Source organism: Panthera uncia, chromosome B1 (assembly GCF_023721935.1).
Source record: "Panthera uncia isolate 11264 chromosome B1, Puncia_PCG_1.0, whole genome shotgun sequence".
NCBI classification, from domain to species: Eukaryota; Metazoa; Chordata; class Mammalia; order Carnivora; family Felidae; genus Panthera; species Panthera uncia.
The window spans coordinates 157,757,798-157,776,281 of record NC_064811.1 but is presented as its reverse complement, the minus strand read 5'-3'; the positions used below and the strand labels follow the sequence as shown (position 1 = coordinate 157,776,281).

Below are 18,484 nucleotides of genomic sequence, written 5' to 3'. Positions count from 1 at the left end.
CACACAATTTTCAAGCTACCATCTTCCATGTAGCCACAACAAATTACTATCTAAGTGTACTGTCTATTCATAGTGGATTGTTGAACACACAAATGTGACCATCACTATTCTGCTTACAAACCTTCAATGGCTCCCCTATACCTGTAGGATCGGGTCCAGATTCCCCAGTACAACCTTGTTTTCCCACTTGTCCTAGAGTCACAGAGAACTACTGGGCACTCACCAACATGACAGGTTCCTTCCCATCCCTGGGAGAGATTCTTGTTCCCTGGAGCACATCTGTGTACGTCTCTATCAAGACCTAGAGCAAAGGTGACTCTCCCCAGGAAACAGACTCTGCCTGAGTCACCTGACAGCCCGTATTCCTTTCCCACCTCCACATATCTACCACCCCCCTGCATGACCACAGTCTCTGCCTGCTCCCAGGACATGGCTGATCAGTTACATACACGGTAGCACGAGCTATTCACTATCTCTGAGGATAGCACTATAGTTAACAGAACCCCTGCTCTAGAAATTTCTGTTGGAAGGAATTTCCTTCTAGTGAGGAAGAATATAATTCAAATATCTACATGCTCCTCTACTGAAGGAAGTTCAAAGAGGAATCACTCATAGTCCTTAACCTCAGCCAGTTCATCAAAGACAACTTTTATAATAAATATATGGGGAATAGAAACGGTAAGAAGAAATGTGGTGGGAACATAAAGCGTGGTGGAAGCCAAGAAACAGTTTGGAGAGAAACCAGAAAGAATTGGGCAGAATGTTTATAGGAGATGGCAAAGAAAGGTATTTCAAATGTAAGAAATAAACGTAGGTACAAGAGTACTCAAGGTTATTCTACATAACTGGGGTAGAGGGGTGCAGATGGGAAAGCGGCCTGGGAAGAAAGCTGGAACAGTGCCTGGCATGTATACTTCACAGATGGGAAGCTGCAACCTGGGCAGCAGGGAGAGGCCGAGGGAGTAACTCTCCCAAAGTCATCTACTTCCCTGGTTTGATTGTGATTTTTAAAGTTCTAAGTATAAAAGTCCCCACATCAAATTACATTGCTGAAAATCTGAGATGTTAATAATAATGTTTAAGGTAGTCAGGGACATGGCTCTTAACATTTCACAAGTCAGGTTGAAGGCCACAGATGTAACTTGGGGCCTGGAAAGGGACCTCAGCTCTAGAATGTTCTAATGAGTTCAACAGTAAGAAGCTTCAGCATAGGTTAGTCTAGTTAGTTCTTATCAGAACATTAAAGATTTTTTAGGATATTGGTCAATTTCAATCTACTACATCCCTGAACAGGAAAATGTGTAATATTCTAGTAATGAAAGCAATCTCTTCCCACATCAGCACTGTGGCCAAAAGACCATGAAACCAGATGGCCTAGGTTCGAATCCTACTTCTCGTAACGAACTATAGAAATGATCCCTGAAAGTATAGTCTTCAAATCCTACTTCTCTACCATTTGCTACTCAAGTGACCTTGGCTGACCTACTTAACTTCTATGTCTCACCTCCCTTCTCTGAAAAATGGGGTAAAAAAAAATAACACCTACCAAGGACTAATCAGCTAATACATGTAAAGCATGTAGAACTATTCCTGCACGTGGTAAGCCATTATACGTGTTAAATATTATTATTTCTGTAAGTTGAACAATCACAACATGGCTACAGGCCACTGTATTTTGAGATGTGACCACATTAAAAGAAATTATTACAAAATTCAAGTCGTCTCATATGTCAGTGTTTCCTGTGCCTTGTGCCACACTCATCCCTATGTCTCTGGTTCTTTGATAAGACTCCCTTCTGTGCCCCTCGTCTAGGTAAAGAAGCAAAGCATAGACCAGCATCCTACATCTATCCTCCAAGTGACCCAATTCTCTAATCTCTTTAAAGTGCCTCCTGCATTGGCTTTCAGGCATTTCTAGGCTTAAGTACATTATAAAGATGAACATATACTTCCATACCTGCTTCTGAGGATGAAAACGCATGATTTATGGCAGACACGGGAACATTGGAACATTCAAAGTACTCCAGGTCTTCCTCTGGCTCACCTTTCACCTCGGCCCCAGTTGATTTCTGACCAGATGAAGTGGACGCCAGTTTCTCCTCGTCAGTAGCATGGCCATCCCTATTAGAAATGTCTGAAATCTGGGAGATCACTGCTCCTTCATCCTGGGAAATGCAACACATCAGATGCTACCGTTTAGGAAGACCAACAGTGGGGATGGTGATGTCTCAGGAATGGGGCAGGACAGACCATTCCACACGGATGTCTGACAAGACTCAACCACAGATTTGGTACCAATCAAAGAGGAAGCTGGGGTCTCTTAATCATGGAATGCTATGTTTCCTAGAAGCTACCTTCACATCTGAGGTTTGAAAAATTAACCTTTAGCCCACCCAGACTTACAAGCAAGAAGCTGAAGTGGTCCAAGGCAACGGTTTTCAAATATTTTACTCATATACACCTTGAATTGTTTTGGAAAACCTAGGTACCCCACTGTATTTTCAGATGACATCCAAAAACATCTCAGCATAAATATAAAAAACTGCAAAGGATACAATTATCTGGTACACTTTAAACACTGGCCTTGCCTAATTCAATCTAGTTACCAGAGTGATTTGATGATACTCTATCGTCTATTTAAAATCAAGCACGAACATGCTCCTCAATAGCTTTAATAGTCAGAATTTGCATCATACCCTTTCCCCTCTGAATTTGTACTTCCACTCTACTTCCTCCAAGAAATCATCCTTTAAAAAAGCATTTATATGCTTGAAAGTCTTTTAAAGTTCTCCCTACCATCTTTCTCAGTTAAAAAAGATAAAAATTAAAAAAAAAATTCTATGACTATAAGTCTTTAAGTATTAACATTTTTGCTTCTGAAGAGCTAATCATTATAATTAACTAATGCACAATTTATCCTAAAAATATCACAACTTTTGATAAGTACTATCAAATACAAAAGTTTCTACTTTTGTATCGATTACATTTTGTTGAATCAATTATTTAAAACTTTTGCAGTGTGATACGTGCGATTTTTCTGAATCAAATCAAAGGTAAATTTCTCACAGTTCTTGTTGCCACTTTAGCAGCATTTGAAAGTGGATAATTACACACTTGTAATAGATGAAAAAATAAATCAGAGGACAAATCATTTTTTGTTTGTTTTTAATCTTAAGCCATGTACCCAAGTTTTTGGTCCAAACTGTGTAAAGTTAGTTAAACTTAAAATGCATTCTGTTAACCAGTGAATGTGTTTCTGTAATCATGGTTATGCTAAAATAGTTTAAAAAGGATCTTATCCCAATCAGATGGGTCTGCGTGCTTGATTTTCTGTGTTTCTCAATTCGTATGGTCATGGACAAATATTTATTGCTAGAAGGAAATAAGGGTCTGCATGAATTTTATTCCTGTTTTTCATTTTTTAAATTATAAATCAGTAAAGAGTCTTATATATTTAAGCCTACTTATATAAATAAGTGAAACAGAAAAAAGTTTTGTAATAGAAATGTCTTTCAATTCTTTGAAACTCTTTCCAAGTTACATACCCAAGCAAATCTATAATCAAAAATTATTTTTTAAATTGAGATATAAGTGACATATAACATTGTGTCAAAGGTAATTTTCAATAATCAGGTGACATCTCAGGTTCTCCTACCTCATTGGAAGCAATGAATTAGAAAACCATTTGACTTTTAAAAAAAGTTATTAAAGTCCTTCACTTTCTTAAAATATACACCAATATTTCAAATCTGCCCTTTGTTTGATGTCCCAGACATCAAATGCACCTTAGTAAGATTTAGAATGAAAGAAAACTTTACTCAAAAGAAGTGGGAAAAGGATAGTATGAAGGGTTCCTATGTTCTCAGGAGCCTTCTCAGGTCACTGTGGGAAGTTAAGGATCTGGAAATTGGTTTCCTCAAAACTAGATACTCAGACACCCACTGCAAACTCTTCGTTAATCTACCCCTCGCTCCCCCAGGAGGATACAAACACCACTTTGGGGCCACTGATCTAAGAGACATCCTGATGATAGGCATGGACTCACCTGAGAACACCCGTCCAAAGCAAGAGACTGTGTTTCATATTTCTTCACCTTACAGCCACTCCTGGAAAGGAAAAACAAAAACAAAAAACAAAAACAGGCCATTTTGGAATCACATTGGCAATTTCCAAGCTATGAGATGGCGCAGAGACAGCAATGTGTGCAGAGAGAAGCGAAAGCATACAGCACCACACAAGTTCTACATCTACACATTTGAGAGGGGGATACCTTTTATGTCTCTGAATCTTCTCCCAAGAGACAAGGCAAGCAATGAAGTGTAGCTCAGCTCACTCTCTGAAAAGACCTCCTCATATGCTTCTGTGGGATGTTACACACCAGTACTCTGACCCCTACGGGTTCTGATTACATGCCACCAAGCCTTTCAGAGGTAGCCTTAGCACCTAGAGACATTCGGTTCATCTGATCCCAACTCACTTGGCTTTGACATTCATTAGAAAAATTACCACGCCGGACCAGATTCTTTAAAAAAGTTCTTTATTGCACTAGAAGCCACATAAGTCTGATAGGACAGTTCCAGACCTGTGTGCTGACAGAGAAGAACTGTGGTCAACAGAAAGTACAAAAATAAAACTATTTGCGTAAATTGTTACCATTCCTATGAAGCAGTAAGATGGAAAGCAAATGTCAAGTATTTGTGCCAAGACTGGAACTGGGGAAAACTCAAACCACCTGTTATTTTTTAACTAGCACATAATTTATGATCCGAGGATTGGTTCAGATGCTGTTCTGTTTTAACGCACTTAAAATTTCCAGTAAAAACGCCACTCTGACAAAATAAATACATTTACAACTTTTTCTTCTTCTGCAGGGGGGACGGGGCTGGGTGTGGGGGGCAAGACGAGCATATAAAGTTCCCAGAATGTGCACGACTACGTCTAGTTTCTGGTTTTCTTTCCTAATAGTCTTACTAAACGCCACCCCCTGCCACCAAACCACCAAATTTGAGTTGCTTCTGAAATGTATCCCCTGCTCCAAGCCAGCAACCTTATCCTATCAAAGAAGTCCGTTATTTCCAACAACCGCAGAGCAGTCAGTCCCTCCAATCACTGTTGGCATGATGTGGGGGCCAAGCCAGCACGCATTATCAAAGTGCCACGTGAGGCGTGCCGAGCTGGGGAGCGCAAGCTCTCGCACCTAAGGTGGAAGGTTGGTCTCCACTCCGTTAGGTACAGACGATTGCAAGGCTAAGCTGACTCATGAAGTGGCAGATGAAATGCAAAAAAAAAAAAAAAAAAAAAAAAAATTATCAGAAGGTCAAACTCAGATATAGAAGCCAACATGCTATGGAGAGATGGTCTGGGGGAGAGGACGTGCCAAAGGTCCCAGGGACGAACAGAAATGGCCGGGGTACTTACAACAGAAAACAGAGAAATTTCACTTGTTCAGTAGTCCTGATGCACCAACAAAATTAGAGACAGGAAAGAGACAGACAGATGGAGAAAAAATCATGTAAAGCCTGGAATATTTATCTGTAGTCTGGTAGATGTAAAGGCTGCAAAATTCTTTCTATGAGGTGAGACACAAATAAAGATGTCGTATTCATGAATGTTACCATTGGTGAGTGAATGATTATCAGGAACCTCTCTCTAATGCAGAAAGAGTGGTAGAAACACTCAGAAATGCCTCATATCCAAATTTATAGAGGAAGAGTAAACTTCCAAATATTCGTGAATATAAAAAACCAACATTTCACTACTGAGAACATTTAAATGTCTCGTCACCCAGATTAAAGGCAATGCATGAATACAACAATAGTGGACAACATTTCTGCTCATAACTACTATAGGTGTGTATCACCAAGAAGCTTAAAATGGTTTTACATTAACTTATCTTATTTGATCCACAAAATACCAATCATGGAGAGTATGATGTCTCTACTTCACAGGAGGAGAATCTGAGATGCCAATTACATGCATCTTTTAAAAAGTCATACAAGTGACCTGTTAACAGAACCTCTAACTCCCCACTTGCTTCTACTTCCACATGCATACTTCCAGTCTTTCTTACCAACAAAGGGATTTTCTACACAAAGCCCAAGTTACATAAGAGGTCACACACCGTCTCTTATAGAAGGAACAAGGAGATAAGAGGTTTGATTATATAACACATACAAAAAAAATCTACAAGGTACATTAAACCAAGAAGTTCACTCACCAAGAACAGAACAGGAGGAAAATGCTACCAGGTGAGGGTGGAAGGACTGAGAGGGTACTTCCTGCTACTGAAAATTTGGTGTACGATAACTTCCCTCCCTCTGGTCCAGATTTAGTCTCATCTAACATGAATGTACTGGCTATACAGCTTCAACATGCAACTGAAGGGGAGGCTCCCAAGGACTCCTTACTAATTTGGCTAGCCAGAAGCACCGCACAGGAAGCACCAAGGCAATGATGTGGCCAACACATACCCCAAGCACTGTCTAGACAGGTAACTAACCTCAGCCACAGAAGGGCACCTGGCAGACCCCAGATCAATAATATTTTTCAGCAACCATTTAACTGCTCATATATAACCAAAGAACAAATCAAGAGCTACTAATGACATTTCAATCACCTTAGGCATTCTGGGGTTGCTGAAGAAAGGATTTCTCATGGTTCAAGCTTCTTGGTCCTGATGCTTTCTGCTCTTTAACTTTTCTCTCTAGTATACTTCATCACACCACACTAGCATACTCCTTTAGGTCACAGTAATGTTGAACATTATTTCCCTGACTCATCTACAGTGACAGCTGGAAATAACAGTACTTTTTCTCATTCTCCCTTTTTACTTTTCATCCTCTGTGTCATTGGTCCGACTTTATTTTTAGTAAAATGTCACAGGGTCACAAAAGGATATATTGTCATCAACTCAAGTTCTGTGAAAAGGTAACCCTGTAACAAATTTAAATTGAAACTTTACGTGGAATAAATATGGCTTGATCACTCTGGGAACTTCAAGGACCCTGCAAAAGTGGTTATGGCGTTCCCAGAAAAGAGGGGAGGGAGAGGGAGACAACGCACAACAAAAGACTAATTTAGTCAGATTTACAAGAATGTTTAAAATATTCTTGCTTCTTACTGCAAATTGACCTCCGTATTGATGGAGCCATAAGCTAAACATGGAGACATAAGAATTCTTAGCAACTTTTTGTGGTAGATTTGTTTGTGACAAAAGTCACAGCTTTCTGTTTTAAGTGAAAGACTTCTATAAGACCTTTTGGGACCATTTTGCACGTTACTGATATTAGACCGGTAATCAATCTGGAGAGATGGAATTTTCCTTTTATCCAGAGAATCTGAAGATGGTGGCCAGCAATGACACTTGAATTCTGTATATGAAGCAATTCCTGACAGCCTGGATAGGATTTCTGAAAACCATCAAATCTCGGCCTGTTGTACACGCCTCTTCTTTTTTTTTTTAATAGGAAAAATGTACCCAAGGTGTGGAGGTGGGAGAGGTCAGCCGAATAAGCTGAGGATTCAGAAACAAAGCAGACACCCACCAAGGACAACTCTGGCACTTCTAACTGTACGCCAGAGTTAAGCAAAACAGTGAGGGCTATAGCATAAAGCTCTAAGCTGCAGGTCTGCCCCGATGCACCTCAAAGATCACTTCGGTTCACCAAAACCAAAAGCAGCTGGCTGCCAAACTCAGAAAGTACACAGAACACAACACCCACGCCCGTCGCCACTCACGTTATTAAACGCGACTTTGCCTTCTTGGGTGATTCTAAGATTTCATTAATATGATTACCGGCGGGAGAACAAAAGTCACTGCTTGCTAAAGTTGTAGTTGGTTTAAAGGGATCCATGGATTCGTCAAGGTGGTAGGAGCCCTTAGAGGAGAGAGGGGGGGTGTTCTGCAGAGCGGAGAGGCCCCCAAAGGGACTGAAGTTGGGGTTATCCCACTGGCTGGGAGCCAGCTTAGCAGATGCCTGGGAGGGAGGAGCGCTGTCTGTAGCTGGGTCTGCAGGCTGGTCCCCACCTTTGGCGCCTACTGGCTTACTGACGCTATCCTTCTGTACCTTGGGAGGCAGTTTGCTACCCAGTTTCCTGCCAAGTTTCTTCGGAAGGCCTTTCCTGGACTCTACATTTTCCACATCTTCTGTGAAATCAAACTCGAGTTTCAGAGGTGAGTTCCTGGACTCCTCCAGCAGCTCAACTCCAGAGTCGTTGGTGTCACTGCCAGGGGTGCTCGAGGTCTCCTTAGTGTCAGGAGGAGGTTTCTGGATCCTGGCGCCTCCTAGCAAAGGATTTGCTTTCCCATCCATCTCATCAGCACAGAACTGATAGGATGCCTGGGGGAGAGGTGAGCCCTCTAGGGCAACATCAGCCTCTAAAAATTCACCAATCGTCTTCTTCCTCAGAGAGACGGGTTTGGGCTTTCTTAGCTTGCTTCTGCTGGGAACAGGCTCTGGACAGGAGTTGCCAGCCTTCAGGTCAGCTTCTGTGGAGGCCTCCAGCGTCACCCCCATGGTGCCTTCTGTCATTGCCTTGTCGGGGATGGCTTCTGGTGTGCTGGAGGGCAAAGCCTCGCCTGAGACCACAGTTAGACAGCCATAAGCTGCCTTCGTTCCTAGAGCTGCCGGGGCGTCCGTGGAATTCTTGGTTTCTATCGAAAATGGCCTCACTACTGAAATTTTGCTACTATCATGTTCAGGTTCTTCTTTGAAATCCTTGACTGGGTAAGAAGCAATAGCCTGCTGTGACACCTCATTTTCTGAGGGTCTAGAACAAGTCTCAGATGAGCATTTTTCAACCACTTCTGCTACCAGCTGTTCATCAACTTCTTGTGATTCTAAAAACAAAACACAAAAGCCATCTATTAAAGACTTATCTTTTTGGCGTTGGTAAATACTCTCTACTAGCTGAATCTACCCAGACAAGCAGCAAATTCCTCCCTCTTTAAGAGCTTCTATTAAGCATCTCTAAGGTTCAGCAAGGTTGGCAGAGCAGCCTGGAAAGGAACAGTTGGTATTACACGCTAAAGTCAATCTTCCTATCCAAAATGTATACATGTTTTATCCAAGCTATACACATAATAATTAGACCAAATAGAGCCACTGAGGAAAAGACGAAATAGACTGTGAGACTATTGCAAGGCATATTAATATGATGTTAACATTCCACAGGTTAAAGTAACCAGTCTGGAAAAAGCTTGAGACACTGCCAGCTCAGATAGAGGGTTCAGATCTTGAACCGACACAGTTCCCAGGGCCTGCCTGACAGCTTCAGGGTCCAAATGCTACACGGTACACAGATTTTAATCTCTGGATGTTAAAAACAAGTATTCTCTCTTCCCTAGACTATAGTTTAAATAATCGAACTGTTTCAAAATTAAATGAAAAACCCACCATGGCCTGCTCAGAGTAACTTCTCTATAGACTTAAAAAACTGAAAGAAACCAAATAAAAAACCTAATTTGAAAAAGCAGATACAGGGGCACCTGGGTGACTCAGTTGGTTAAGTGTCTGACTTCAGCTCAGGTCATGATCTCTCGGTTTGTGAGTTTGAGCCCCACATTGGGCTCTGCGCTGACAGCTCAGAACCTGCTTCTGATCCTGTCTCCCTCTCTCTGTACCTCCCAGCTCATGCTCTCAATCTCTCTCTCAAAAAACAAAACCAAAAACATTAGAAAGAAAGAAAGAAGAAAGCAGATATGGAAATGGCTTTAAAACAAACAGCCTTGGGGTGATGGCTGGTTCAACTGGTAGGGCATGCGAGTCCTGATCTCAGGTCATCTCGGGTCATGAGTTCAAGCCCTACGATGGGCATAGAGCTTATTTAAGAAAGAAAAAATCGACTGGATTTAATAAAACTTAAAAAGAGAATCAATGTTACTTAAAAGCAACCACCACCACCACTACCAATAGTTCTTATTTTACTAAGACATAAATCATACAATAATAAAGTTTTTTTTTTTTTAGAAGTTCTGTCTCAAACTGGGCCAGGTATTCTCTCAAAACACTTGTGAAAAATAAGGATCCTTTCTAATCTGGGTCTTATTAGAAGGAATGCTGCAATTAGGAAGGTGAAAGTGAGGGTATTTCCTTAAAGCACAAACTAAGATAGTACTTTCCTGACTAGTTACCTGAAATAACGATCGAATAGCAGCAACAAAAACCGAATAAATTGGTATTATCATGGTATCTTGTGATTTTAAAGGAAACTCAGAGGGGCACCTGGGTGGCTCAGCTGGTTAAGCTAGGCTCAATTCATGATCTCATGGGTTCATGAGTTCAGGCCCCACAGCAGGCTCCCTGTTGACAGTGTGGAACTTGCTTGGGATTCTCTCTCTCCCTCTCTCTCTGACCCTTCCCTGGTTGAGCTCTCTCTTCTCTCTCTCAAAACAAACAAACAAACAATTAAAGAAACTCAGAGATGACCCTCTAATCCTACTTTCTAGCCCTACTTCTAATCCAGGAACAAAAAAGTGAGCACCACAGGAAGAGTTTTTTAAACCACCCACACATATTTTCACAAAACTCCTTTAGGACTACAATTAGGTAGGCAGTGGCTTACAAACTGTATTCTGCACAGATGCTTCAGGAATTCTATCAATGTCCAATGTAAGTTTTGTTTTCAAATACACATTTAACTATTATTAATACCGTAATCTTAAGAAAGCTTTCAACACATGGTATCTGGGATTTGCTTTAACATACATCAAAAGAATTTCTTTCTAAAAATAGTAAATGTGGCAAAATCTTGATAACTGTTGAATCTGGGGATGGGTATACAGGAGTTTTCACTGTGCTACCTTCTCTGTTGCACAATTGCGAAAAGGTTCAAAATAAAAATATTTTCAACTCAACTGCATTACACACAAAATTAACAAGAATGTTTTAAAGTGTACCAAAAAATTAACATGTCTGTAGATAGATATATACATAGGAAAATCTGCACACACATACATCTGAACTGTTATGAATTCTGTGCTGATGGGGAAGGGTAGACAAACGACAATGAAAACACATCACCAGAAACCCAGCACTGCAAAGATTTACATGTATCCAGATGCTGTAGGCTCAGGGAGAAGCCAGGCCAGGTCTAAGCACCCCTGCTCATAACCTAGCATCCAATCAGTTACAGAAAATGGAATCTCGATTATATCGAAATACAGACAGTTATCACTTACTTTAAGTTTTGGTGCTTACCATGAGCTTTTTAGATTCAACATGTATGGTACAATAAAAATATACATTTGTTCTTTGTGCTGGGTTCCCAACACAGGTCTAAAACTCTTGGAATCTCAGGGGTGATAAGTGTCTTTTGTATGCTCCTGAGGTGACTGGTGGCCCCTCTAGCTTCAGGATGGGGGCTGGTCACCAGAAAGGTCAAGCAGTAGACAAGGTTGGAACTTTCAGCTCCACCACCCCCCCCCCTCACCTTAGGGGAGGAGAGAAGCAGGAAGTGAAGTCTAATCACCAATAGCCAGTGATTTAATCAATGATGCCAAAGTATGGGTAAAAACCCCTAAACTATGGGGTTTGGGGACCTTACAGGTTGATGACCTTCTCAAAGTGCTGGAAATATGTATACCCATAATAACAACAACAAAATCTTGAAACTATGTGTGGTGACAGATATTAATTAACTGGACTTACTGTGGTGATCATTTTGCAAAATATACAAATACTGACTCTTTACAGTATACGCCTGAAGCTAATATATCAGTTATACCTCAATTAAAAGAAATTTGAATTTTAACCAACTTTGTAAATGAGATATTATTAATAATTACATCATAGTTATGTGTCCAAATATTTTAGGGATGCATATTGACACAGATGACCCGATACCTGGAATTTGCTTTATTTAACAAAACAAAAGGAAAAGGAAGAAAAAGGGAATGTTGGAAGCAAGTCTTGAGAAAATCTTGATAATTATTTAATCTCGGCAGTGGGAATATGGAGGTTCTACTTTCCTGTGTGATGTTGGGAGCTGATCACAATAAAAATTTGTTATGTAATTTCTCCGATGTCTTCTCCTTGCCACTGACTTACTAACATTAACGTCAGTCTCCCTCATGGGATCCCTGAGCCCCACACCCCACTCCTCTGTCCTTGCCTACAAACCTGAGAGAATGTGAGGGGAGGGCGAGGCTACAGACAGGAGAGTACAGTGTGACTCCCACCCACCCACTTCTTGGAACCTCTTCTCGCTATTTCGCAGACGCCTTCACCATCAACCTGACGCCTTCCAAAGGCCAAGGGGAGACCTTTCACTGACCTCTCTCCTAGCTTTTGGTTTCTGCCCTAATCTTCTCTGTTAAAAAAGGGCAGAAACTCCTTTTAGGTCCTCCCTTCTTGTCCCCATCTCCATCAACTGCTTTTCCCAAGCTAAGAACTGGAGAGAGGGAGAGCACCTCACAGCGTGAGGGACAGGGCAGGCAGCCTGAAACCGGCCAAAGAGGAACAAAGGAGCAGGATCTCAGCATTCACACAGAAGTTCTAACGCTGCCCAGCCCAGCCCCATAGCTCTAAGGATTAAGGAGTTTTATCGGCTGCATTCTGAAGTGAGCCACCCACCAGTGGAATGGGGAAGGAAAACCATCGCCCCTCACTGACTTCAGCCTGAGCAGACAGCTGAAGGAGCCCCGCCTGGAAGACACCACCCCAGTGCAGGCAAATTAACATGCCCAGTCTGCACCTAGTCCCTGAGGACCCCACCTTGGTCCAGTATCTTCAGTCACCACTAGAAAGTACTGCGGGGTGGGACAGAGTGGGTGGGAGAGGACTGCTCACCAGTTTTGGGAGTTGTGAGAATGTAAAACAAGAAAACAAACCAGGAAACTCAAAAAGGTAGGTTTGGGTAAGATCTGATTTACATTTGCACTCTGAATCAGCCAAGTCTCCCAGGGCCCGCTGAGCCTGCATACCCAGTGCTGCCCTAAAAGAGAATGTACACCTCAGCTACCACAGAGCAAAAAGTTCGCCACCCTTCCCGGCAGACTCCGCTTCTCAATCTTCTCCCAGTTAAGGGTTCTAGCCACAGCAGTCAGGGCTGGCTTTTCATCTGCAAACACTGTTATGTAACTGCCCTACCTCTATTCATCCTTCTATTTTTACAAAATTCCTGTATTCCTTAAAAATCTTCCTCCAGGGTGTGCTGAGATGCTCTCTTCCTGAAAGGAGTTTGATGAGTTTGGATGATTCTGACAAGCACTGCACAGCCTGGCAGCTTCGTGAACACAGACACTGAAGAGATTAGATCAGTAGATGAGTTCAAAGCAAACACAGAGGAAATCCAAAAATAGAGCGACATTTCCACTTCTGCCACATTTGTTGCTGTTAACAAAACTCTTCCTTTCAATTATCAGCCTCTCTTAAATCTAGACAGAAGGTTGTGTGAATCGCCCAGGGGTGCTTTAAAACATAGATGCTTTTTATGCTTACTCAGGACATAGGCTATTCTCATGTAAAAAGGTTTTACCTCCATTTTATCCTATTTTCAAAAGAAAAGGCACAGAATATCAACATTTTGAAGACTGGGGTAGCAGCCTGACATTGTGTATGTGTAATATACCTTCAACATACTGGAGTTGAACATAACTGGAGTATGTTGAAGGTATATTAAGTTGGAAGACAGGCTTACAAAAAAGTTTAAAAGCCTCAGACGGTGACATGCTATTAACAAAGTATTTTTGAGGATGAGAAACATACTCCGCTAACATACACGGAGAACCTGCTGGCTAGCTGCTTTCGTATGTACAATCTCATTTAAGAGAAGACAAGACAGAACCACTTGGAAAACAACATGTATTAACACTTCAGATTTGGCATTACTCTCAAACATGCTTGTCTGTTCCCCCTCAGATTCTAATTTTTTGGTAAAACACTGTCTAGAAGCTCCTTTTAGATCTGTCCATCGGCCCCTGTCCTTTAGCTACAGGAGGTCCCTTTTATGGATTCCTGAATACCTGACATATAAAGTGAGAAAGCTGCCAAAATTTGAACAGGCCTCCTGTATCATACAGACATACACCTGGCCTCTTCCTAACCTCAAATCCAGTCTTTCGCATCCAAGTTGAAGACACAGGTCTGACTCTAAGGCCTTAAAACAGAATCTGAGAACCAATACATGAAAATGAGTGACTTTTATAGTAAGTAATTTAAGAAGTGTTCACAGATAAATTTTGAGAGGGTCCACAAAGCCCCCGAAACTCAAAGAAAATGTTTCCCCAACAGAGAAAATCCAACAGCCTTCTTTATTGGCTGGCATTTAGGAATCACTGTTCTTGAAGACTGTATTTCTGGACCACTTTTTAGGGTCCTCAAAAAGGCTCCTCTCACTACTTTATAGTTATAACTTCAATCCCCCTTTGATCACTACACTCACTGAAGTTTAAAAACTCTTCAGCTACGGCGGAAAAAAATCTTAACATCTAAGAATAAAGCTTGTCACCTTTGAGAATGCTCAAAAAAAATGTGTTGCAAGTGCAGTTTTAAGCACTTTTTAAAGTGTGGACTGAAGCTCTGAGAGGGAGCATTCATTAAAACATAAATTCAAGCAGGTTTCATTCAAACACAGTTCAGCCCCCTTACATCATTCCTGTTGACATCAAGACTGGACTGAAGGGACGCTAAACACCCAGTGGGAGTGGGTGGGGGAACCGATCTCGCCAGCACCTGGGTGTGGCAGGACGGGACATTAGGCAGACCACCCTGGGGAGAGAATCAAACCCCAGGAACAAACTGGAGTAAATATTTTCCTTCTCTGGACAGTGGTTCAGATTTTGTCGTGCAGAGCGCAGCAGAAGGTCAAGGGACAACCAAACTTTGGCCTAAGTCTGCAGATCTTTCTTCACAGGCTCCTTACATGGAGCTTTTCTCTAATAACTGCTGGATATTTAAAGAACATTGATTTGAAGGGGGATGCAAACTGCTGGCCTGCGTGGTGACCTTGGCCTTAGGCTGGCCCCATTCGGGGCCAGACAAGCAGCCACCCACAAGGCCTAGGGTAAAGTCAGAGAACAATGAGAGGGAAGAAAAGGGAGGAAGTAGTACTGACTACAGTGTCAGGCACGGTGACTGAGCATTTTACAAACAAAAACTCATACAATCAAAAGGAGGATTAAAGAGAACACACAGACAGAAACTCCATTTTAAGAAACCTATGAATTGGAGGCAGCAAGCAATTTTAGTGAGCAATCAGATGGTAAGTCCTCCTCCCCACCTCCCATTAAAAAAAAAAAAAACAAAAAAACACAACAAAACATCCCTGGTGCTTTCCACCGAACAAATGAAATAAAGAATAAATTCTGTATGATAAACGGTACAAACAAACAAGAATTTTTTTTTTTTTTAATGGCCAGGGCTGCCTGGGTGGCTCAGTCGATTAAGCATCAACTCTTGATTGTGTCTCAGGTCATGATCTCACCCTTTGTGGGTTCAAGCCTGGTTGGGAGTCTCTCTCCCTCTCTCTCTCTCTGCCCCTCCCTCATTCACACGTGTATGCACTCATTCTCTCTCAAAATAAACTTAAAAAAAAAAAAGAATAGATTCTTTCACTCATCAATGCCACTGCTAGGAATTTATTTTAATTATGCTCACAAAGAGGGCCATACACATATGTACGAGAATGAGGATGTTCACTGAAGTGCTGGTTCCTACACACTGATCTGTGGCAATTAAAGTATCACAGGGCACTGAAAGATCACTGCATGCGCAACATCACAATGGAATACTATAGGGAGGTTAAACCATGACGTAGATCTGTATGTGCTAACAGGGTAGGATCTCCTAAGACATGTTACATGGAAAAAGCAAAGTTATTCAATTGAAACATATAAAGACATAAAACACATTCTGAGGTCCAGAATCCTTCTTATTAAGTACAAAAATCTCTTCCTACCTAAACTTACTTTCCTTTTACCGATTTCTCTTTTTCTCCATTTCACCGCAAGATTCCTATTTCCATCCCCAACCCAGCTCGCCCTCTCCTCCTCCCAAGACAGAGGGGTGGGATTCATTGTAAAAGGTGATTTTTTAAGTGTCTCCTGAAAATTTTTTCCTCATTATAATATTATTGTAAGTGCTTGACACTCTAGATACTTATTCAGTCCTCACAACAACCCTGTGAGGTATTTTTTAACTCCATCTCACAGATGAAGAAACCACGGCTCAGAATGGTTAACACACACACACACACACACACACACACAAGGGGAAGAGGAGGGAGAGAGAGGAAGGCAGTTGGGAGTCTACGTTGGGGCACAGGCAGGCCATGGCTCAACCATGCTAGACAGTCCCCCAATTAACTCCAGAGTTATCTTCATTCATCTAATTTCTCTTCATTCATGGGAAAGTCCAAGTGTGAACACAAGTCAAGGAAGAAGGGGTCTGGAGTACGGATTCAATGCTATGGTATGACACAAATATACTGATCTATGCTGTCATATCCACTGAGGGGGGTGGGGGGGGGGGGAGCATCTGAAAGACAGGAAGCAGAGGGACAGTCTCTAGGAACAAAGCTCCAGTGCCATACTTCTGAATGCTCAGAAGATGATGAACCCATGTGACCATGCTGGGCTACATATCTCAAACAGATGGAGTTATTCCTATCTACTTTATTCTATCCTCACTGGGAGAGATAATCCTACAGTTGTACAATCCTCATATTGTAATATATCTCATAATCAGGCAACTTCAATCTATACAACTATAGAATAGGACCCCTAGTTACCAAGACACTGGCCTGCACCTCTGAACTCAAGCCCAAAATGTGGGTCTTTGTTATTCAGGGCCACATAAAAGATATGCAGACACAATAACACAAACTTGGAAGGCCCAGCAACCACAGTGAAGTTTTATTTAATTTTAATTTTATTTTATTTTCGAGAGAGAGAGAGCATGCACGTGCAAGGGGAGGAGAGGGGGAGAGAGAGAGAGAGATAGAGAAAGAGAGAGATCTCAAGCATGGAGCCCGACATGAGGCTCAATTCTATGATCTTGGGATCATGACCAGAGCTGAAATCCAGTTGGAAGCTCAACCGAGTCACCCAGGCGCCCTGACAGTGAAGTTTTATAAATGTATAACAGCAATTGACCACAAACCACAGTACTAAGATATTCTACATAAGGATCCAAATCAGATGTTCAATAGTCAACACTCCCTAATTAATTTAACCATCAGCTTCATCAGGACTTGAAGTCCTAAAATCAAATCACAAAATAATTTCTAAAATAATCATCTAACCAACCAGGCACAGGCTCTTATAACCTGCAGCATATACTGTACTAGGCATGAAGAGACCACAAAATAAGCGCATGGGGCTTATAATGCAGTTAAGGAAACAAGAGCCACACTCAAAATCCCTTCAGAGAACAACCAAATACAACAGTGAGGGGGAAAAACTACCACCTTCTTATATGAGTGCCACCTCACATGTCTTTATAGAAACATGTTTACAGAAAACACCAGCACTTGCTGGACTTCTGATTTTAAGGAGTCAGTTTTTATGTCACCAACTTCTCTTCCCTTTCTAAAGGAGAGATTCCTTCTTTGAATTTGCTGTCATATTCAGCAAATGAAGAGAACTTTCTAGAGCATTATATGAAATAATTCTTTTTTTAATGTTTATTTATTTTGAGAGAAAGAGAGCACAAGCTAGGGAGGAGCAGAGACAGAGAAGGGGTGAGAGAATCCCAAGCAAGCTGAATTGTCAGCACAGAGCCCAACGTGAGGCCCAATCTCATGAGCCATGAGTTCATGACCTGAGCTGAAATCAAGAGTTGAGCACTTAACTAACTGAGCCACCCAGGTGTGCCAGCTAAGCTGTATTTTAAGAGAACCTTTATTACTTTGATGCAAGCTGGGCAGAAGTGGGATGAATGAATATAGTGCATCTAAGGTATGGATTACAGGAAAGCTTAGGAAATCAGTGACTGGATAAGCTCAGCATTTGTTCAGAGAGGAAAGGAAACAGATTTTCTCAGTGCTAGCTGAGAGCAGAATGAATCAGAGCCCACAACTGATTTCCTTAATGGTGCACTGATGTCCTCTGACCCTACATAGGATCCCCAGCATAGGATCTAGAAGTTCTGCTACTCTTCAGGAAATAGGCAGAAATAGGCCCCCAAATGACTTTAACTCCCCTTTGAACCCAATCTTAGTTCATATTCTTTTGGGAACAAGAGCAACAACCTCTCCCCTGAAATGTAATTAACAAAGGAGGAACACAGTAGAAATGGTAAACTGCATAAATTGCAGACAGTGGTAAAATATGGTTATGTTTTCCTACAACTAAGAATTCAGAACAAGTAAAACATTTCACTTATTTGATCCTCAAAGCATTACCTAACTTGATCCTCAAATCAACCCTGTGAAAAAGGCAGAGCAGGGCTTATTAATTCCATTTAAAAATGAGATATTGCATGTTAACAAATTAGATAACTTAGATAAAGTAGAAAAATTCCTAGAAAGACACAAACTACTTAAT

General features: G+C 41.5%; 1 protein-coding gene across 11 annotated transcripts in view; it reads right to left on the bottom strand.

Moving 5' to 3' along the window:
• Positions 1 to 18,484, bottom strand: part of TACC1 (transforming acidic coiled-coil containing protein 1) — a 120,502-nt gene that overhangs the window by 23,767 nt on the left and 78,251 nt on the right. For 6 of the 11 annotated variants that reach the window (XR_007458171.1, XM_049632416.1, XM_049632420.1 and 3 more), the window contains 3 exons: positions 7,738 to 8,839; positions 4,046 to 4,106; positions 1,958 to 2,165 (listed from right to left, as the gene is read on the bottom strand). Coding sequence is in view for 10 of the 11 variants with exons in the window: in XM_049632416.1 (XP_049488373.1) it covers positions 1,958 to 2,165; positions 4,046 to 4,106; positions 7,738 to 8,839 (1,371 nt within the window). In the remaining variant the exon portion in view is untranslated. The remainder of the gene's footprint in view (positions 1 to 1,957; positions 2,166 to 4,045; positions 4,107 to 7,737; positions 8,840 to 18,484) is intronic. The other 5 variants (XM_049632421.1, XM_049632419.1, XM_049632425.1 and 2 more) reach the window with 3 other exon arrangements.